General features: G+C 51.3%; 1 protein-coding gene across 3 annotated transcripts in view; it reads left to right on the top strand.

Moving 5' to 3' along the window:
• Positions 1-1,531: 1,531 nt before the first annotated feature.
• RORA (RAR related orphan receptor A) overlaps positions 1,532-6,000 on the top strand; it is a gene marked incomplete at its 3' end in the record, with an annotated part of 693,863 nt that continues 689,394 nt past the window's right edge. For 2 of the 3 annotated variants that reach the window (XM_084241126.1, XM_084241125.1), the window contains exon 1: positions 1,532-2,256. In XM_084241126.1, coding sequence (XP_084097252.1) covers positions 2,091-2,256 — 166 coding nt within the window. In that variant the 5' untranslated portion in view covers positions 1,532-2,090. Of the gene's footprint in view, positions 2,347-6,000 lie in introns of all 3 variants that reach the window. The other variant, XM_084241124.1, reaches the window with a different exon arrangement.

Genomic DNA, 6,000 nt, shown 5'->3' with positions numbered 1-6,000 from the left:
TCTGTTTATTAAACTCTGCACTGTGATATATTAGTTTTCTTAGAAAAGTCAAGTGTGACTAGCTAGGTCAATTGTATTAATAGTATTGTTAACAGGCTAACTAACTACTTGTAAATGGTGTGAAGGCTGCTCTGGAAACCTGTGCTTTGATGTATAGGAAAACCCACATATCTGATTTGGGATGAAGGAGACAATCATGGCATTGTCTGTAGATGCCAACAGAGAGGGGAAAGCCAGAGACAGTGATACTTGCAGAGCCTGCATTAAGGTATCAGAACCATTCACATTTATTTGCATCAACCAGAAGAGTGGATCACAGGTTCTGCTGATTAACACACAGACCTTATTATTTTTTTTTAAGATTTATTTACTTATGCATATAAGAGCTACAAGAGCTGGGATGCAGGCCAGAGGCATGGGGGGAGGGGAGTGAGAGGATTCACCAGAGACAGAGTGGGGGGCAGAACAGGCAGATCTACTGAAATACACTGCTGAGGGGAGCAGTGGGCAAGACAGAAGAGGTCTTCTGTGCCATGTGGGTGATCTCCCTGGCCAGGCATCATCAAATTTGTGCTGCAGTGGTTGTGGATAGCTTCATAGTGCTGCGACTTAACCTCTTGGGCCACCACGGAGGCCCCCTCCCTTTATTTTTAAAAAGCATTTTTCCAAACAGTAAGTTAGCAAAAGCAAAATGTTCCCCAATTCCCTCCCCCACTCCACCCCTTAAAGACACATATTTATGCCACCTTCTGGTATGTAATAATATTTTTTATTGCAAAATTTGTAAGCATTCTGAAAGGAAGGTGGGGGTGTGTTAAAAATGTCAGGCTACTACCATCTGAGTGTTTGCTGCCCGTTTAACTTACATTGTTCCTTCATACTGGAGTTTGGGGTCAAGGTAATACTATGCCATCCCCCCCTACTTTTCTTGGGTTTCAATAAGCTTCTACTAGGTGATGGGCATGTTTCAACAGAAGGGGTGTAGACTGATGCCTACAATGATGTGACTTTTTTCTTTTAATGATGTGACTTTTTACTGGTGGGTAATTATCTGAATTTTATCATCCAGACATTATTAATGCTTTGCCAATATATATGTTTTGGGTTTTTTTTTTTTTTTTTTTGGTGGGGGGTGAGATGGAACATTCAATAGCTAAAGCATCATAGGGAATTGACAATTAGCAGCCAAACATGAAATCGAGCCAGTATGGCATATTTCACGCAGCTCAGAGAGCCATCAACCTAACAGGCAAAAGTTTCCTTCAGTGCAAAGTGCCCTGCCAAACGGTTTCTGGATCCTTCCAGGAGGAAAGAGCAAAGGAGCTGAAAACACATCAGATACTGGCTTTCCTAGCGATTCTAGACTAACACGATCTGTTTTCGACACAGATGTGGCTATCTAATCAAGACTGGAAACCCACCGGACGTCCCATCCCAAAGTCAACAGTGCCACGTCCTCCCCTCCCCTTCCTTCCTGGGGGTGTCCACTAGGTGTAATTCCTTTTTAGTTTCTCAGTCCAGGGCAGTGCTGGCAGGAGCTACCTTTGTATGATTCCCCCAATGGATAATCGGATTCGTCTCTTCCCAGGTTGGCGGTGGGTTGGGGACAAATTCTGTTCCTGAGAGTCTCAGAAGTAGGCACAGAACCATCTCGCTGATCTTCATTGCTGTCCCTGGGCTGGGAAGTGGGGAGGACGAGGCACCCTCGGAGGCTCTCCCCTCCTCCTCTGCTCTTTTCCCCACCTCCCAAAATTGGCAGCCAGTCTGTGGCTCCCGGTCTGGGGTCTGGAGGGTGGGGAATGTGGATGTGGGGGCCGGCTGGAGAAGCTCTCGCTAGCGCTGCCTGTGGCCAGACCCGCCTCCCAGCCCCTCTCGGGCGCACACACACGTCCACCCAGACACACTCCGCGCGCTCCCTCGCGCTCTCGCTCGCCCGCCGCCGCCTGCTCTCTCTCCCTCCTGCTCTCCCCGTCTCCTTCTCCCTTTTTTTTTTTTTTTTTTTTTTGGTACCATAGAGTTGCTCTGAAAACAGAAGATAGAGGGAGTCTCGGAGCTCGCCATCTCCAGCGATCTCTACATTGGGAAAAAACATGGAGTCAGCTCCGGCAGCCCCCGACCCCGCCGCCAGCGAGCCGGGCAGCAGCGGCGCGGACGTGGCCGCCGGCTCCAGGGAGACCCCGCTGAACCAGGAATCCGCCCGCAAGAGCGAGCCGCCCGCCCCGGTGCGCAGACAGAGCTATTCCAGCGCCAGCAGAGGTAGGAGGCTGGGAGAGGGGCTGAGGAGGGGGCGGCGGGCGCCCGGGCGCGGAGCGGGGGCTGGCCGGGAGCGGGCGCCCGGGGCGCGGGGTCCGGGGCCGCGCGCGAGCCCGCCGCGGCTCCCCGAGTCCGGAGCACCCCCTCCCCCTCCCCCCTCCGCCCCCCAGAAATCTTGCAAACTTTTGCAGCCCGTTCTCGGCTTGCGGGAGGAAAGGGGGGCGGGGGAGGCGGCAGGAGGGTTGACAGCCGGCGGGCTCACCCCCTGGCTTTGATTTTTTTCTGCAAAAAGAGGAGGAAAACCAACCGCGTAGCCGAATTTCAATGCGCTCCCCCAAAATACGGAGACCTGGAGAGTGGGGGCCAGGCAAAGAAACTTTTAAAGCGGCAGTGTCCTTTTAAGAAGAGGGGGGGGATCTGCTTATGGCTCCCCTCCTCCCCCTTTACCTTTTCTCCTCTTGACAGTTTCGGCCAGGGCTGCTCCAGGCGAGGTGTGCTCGGCCCCAGGCGGAGCTGAGGGTGGAGGGAGGAGCGAGCGAGCGACCTGGGAAGTCCGGGATGGGAAAGGGGCGCTCCAGGATCTGGGGGCGACGTGGGCACCTTCTTTGGAGCACGGCGGTGGGTTTGGGATTTGGAGGAAGAGCTGGAGGAAGCGCGGTGCTGGCGCGCGAGGAGGTGCTCGCCAAGTTGTCTGGCGGGCTGGGGAGGGGAGGTGTGCAAGTTTGAGGACCCGGGGTTCGCAGCCCGCGCCCGGGCTGGCGGGGGGCGTGTGCGCACCAGCGCGCGGAGGGCGGCGGTCCTGCGGGGCGCTCCACGCGCAATCGGAGTGAGCGTCTGTAAAGCAAACAAGCTGAAAAAGAAAGATCGAAAGGCACCCAAACTTATTTCTGCCCTGGGAATCGTTCCCCTCTGAGGTTTCAAGCATTTCCACAAGAATCTGGGCACGGTCAGTGCTAGTTGAATGCTGTTGGGTACTGGAGCCGCGGCCCCCCTCCCCGGGCGATTTTTTCATGCTTCAGTTTGGTCTGGGGGGGGGGCGGCAGGAGGTTGGGGGAGCCCCGTAGCCCCTTCTTTGCTTTTTCCTGAAGTGGAGTGTGAGGGAAAGCTCACTCTCCCTCTTTCGTTCAGGGGTCGGAATCCGATGTGGGATTTTTCTTGGGATGGGGGATTACATATATTCGCCTGGAGTTTGCAAAGAACTGGAGGGAGCTACGACTTTAATTACTGTTGTAAATAATGTATAAATCACGCCTGTCACTCTGGAGGAAATGGGCTCCCGCTAGCCCTGGGCTGGGGACAGACAGGATCTCCAGTCCGGGCGTGGGCTCTGGCCCAGCGCGCCCCCCTCCTTTGCCACTGGGCTTCTAGCGGCGATGGGGGAGGACCCGGACAGGTGAAGGGGGAGGGGGTGTCCCGGGAACCGTTCCCTTCCTTTCTCGATGTTGTAGTTGGTAGGAATATGGCTGATCGTGTGCCGGCTGTTTTACAGTATCCCCCACCCCCCACCCCCACCTTAGCCACACCCCCTGTCCGGGCGCTTTCCCATTCACGGAATTCGAGTACAGTAAAAGCCATCAGGATGACACACGAGAAAAACATTTAATTAAAGGCGATTTCTGAAGGGTGAACGCGCGGAACCTCGGTTTGAGTGGGAGGGGGTAGCGAGGGCCGAGAGTAAAAGGAAGGGTGTCAGGATTGGGGGCCGGGACCTGCCGCCAGCTCGGTGAGTTTGTGTGTGGAGAGCTTTTGGCTGCAAAGAGTATATTTAGACCCTGAGACGGTGGATTTGGAATGCAAGCGGGTTATGTAACAGGGTTAATCAGAAACACTGGAGAAAATCCCCTTCATGTGTTTCTGAGGCTTTTGGGGGGGCGGTGTAAAGGGGGGCCACATAGTATAAAGGAAGCCTTCCTAATTTCTGATTTGTGCTGCCACCCTCCTCTTCTTTAAAACCCCCTCCTCCCTTGTGTTATTAGCATCTTCAGGTGTCATTCTTGCCAGAAGGTGTTCTTGCAAGAGATCAGGGTGGCAGGCTGCAGAACCAGCTAGCAAATCCGTAACTTGCTGTTCTTGCAAATTATATAACCACTGGGGCATTCAGTCCCACCAGCCCTCTAGACTTAGCAAGAGGGGGAAAGGGACAAAGTAGGATTGGGATGCATCTTGCACAGCTGACCTGCTGACCTATATCCCCTTGCCCCCCCTAGAGGGTCACCCCCTACCCATTCTTCTTTGAACTAACCTCTTGTCTATCCCTCCATCTCTTTGGAGCTTTAATGGGGGAGGGAGAAGAGGTGAGGCCCAAACACTCAACTCACATCCTGCACGCAGGCACTAGGTTATATAACAGTCTGAATGGAAAAAGGAAGGTCAGAGATGGAGGCATCCTTTAGCTAACACAGCAGTAGTAATAGCTTCCAGAAATTATGTGCATTTGCAGACTTTAACCTCAGATGTAGCATCTGCTCCTCAGGGGTACCAATCTTTGTGTGAGCTAGGGAGAAAACGAATGTGTAACTATGCCTGGTAGATGAGTGATTTGAAAATGGGAAATGTTTGGGTTTTCAGATGATGTAATGGAGTTGGCAGAATATGCAAGTCGGCTCCCAGAGTGTAAGCAGCAAGAAAATTGGAGCTGGCATCCAGTATTAATGTTGCATAAATTACAATATCGGAAAGAAATTAACCTACACACTGGGTGATTATGCCTTTTTAATACTTAAAGTATAAAGGCACACAACTCAAAAGGAAAAGCAAACATCATCACCTTATAATTAGCATTTTCAAACCCAAGGACACTTGAGTGGAGTTCTTGGCATCGGGTGAAATGGGGAGCTTTTTGATTTGGGCCGTGCTTTCCAGAGAGCCAGCAGGGTTAGCTTCCAGATAGCCAGTTTTTTGAAGTGGCCAGAGATGGTGGTCTGGATTCTCATGACATTGAGGTGACCTCATGAGGCAGTATTTAGGTAGACTTGAGACTTGCTGAATTCCATACTCCTGGGAATGCATGTGTGAATGGACTGTGTCCTGCTAGTACCTTAGTGCCAGAGCTTCTAAAACCAGATGTGCGACTTTATAATCTCAAAGACAACCTTCCCTTTGCCTGAAAACTGGGCAGAGAGTGTTAGCAGTTTTAATGAAACTGTTCCATTTTCTAGGTGGTATTAATGATGTCTGGTGTCACTCAGTCCCATCTTCACAGCACAATGAAAGGGAAAAAAAAGAAAGGCAAGAGGCAACATGGGAAGTAAGAATGAAGCGGAAAAAAACCACAGCGAATCTTTAATTTAACAAGGCTTTCAGGGACTTCAGGGAGCCATGAACATTGTGACATAACTGTTGTTAAAAACCCTTTTCCAGAACCTCGTTATTCTATGCATGCCAGAAGCTTACATATTTTACTTCACTAAAGTTATCCTCACAGGGCTGGTGCCACACAGTCAGTTTGGAACACCAGTGCTGAAGGTTGAAGGCTTTTAGGGCAGGCCAACCAAAGGGAAAAATCGAAACCAGAAAGATGGGATTAACACTGAAAAAAGCTCAGTTGGGTTGAGATCGAACCCCCTGGAAGCTCAGCTTAGATTGACTTAAAATCAGTTAACAAGCCCTGTAGTTTATTTGTAGCCCTGAGGACGTCTAGAACCACATACGTCTTTGACTTTGAAAGTGCTTTGCCTCTAGTTCCTGCTTCAGTCTTGCCTGATTCACTTTCTGCTTGGTGTTCTTGCCGGGCAATTTAGTGCCCTT

The sequence above is a fragment of the Talpa europaea genome (genome assembly GCF_964194135.1).
Source record: "Talpa europaea genome assembly, chromosome: 8".
In the NCBI taxonomy this organism is placed as follows: Eukaryota; Metazoa; Chordata; class Mammalia; order Eulipotyphla; family Talpidae; genus Talpa; species Talpa europaea.
Note: the sequence above shows the minus strand (reverse complement) of the source record. Positions and strands in the feature narration are given on the sequence as shown.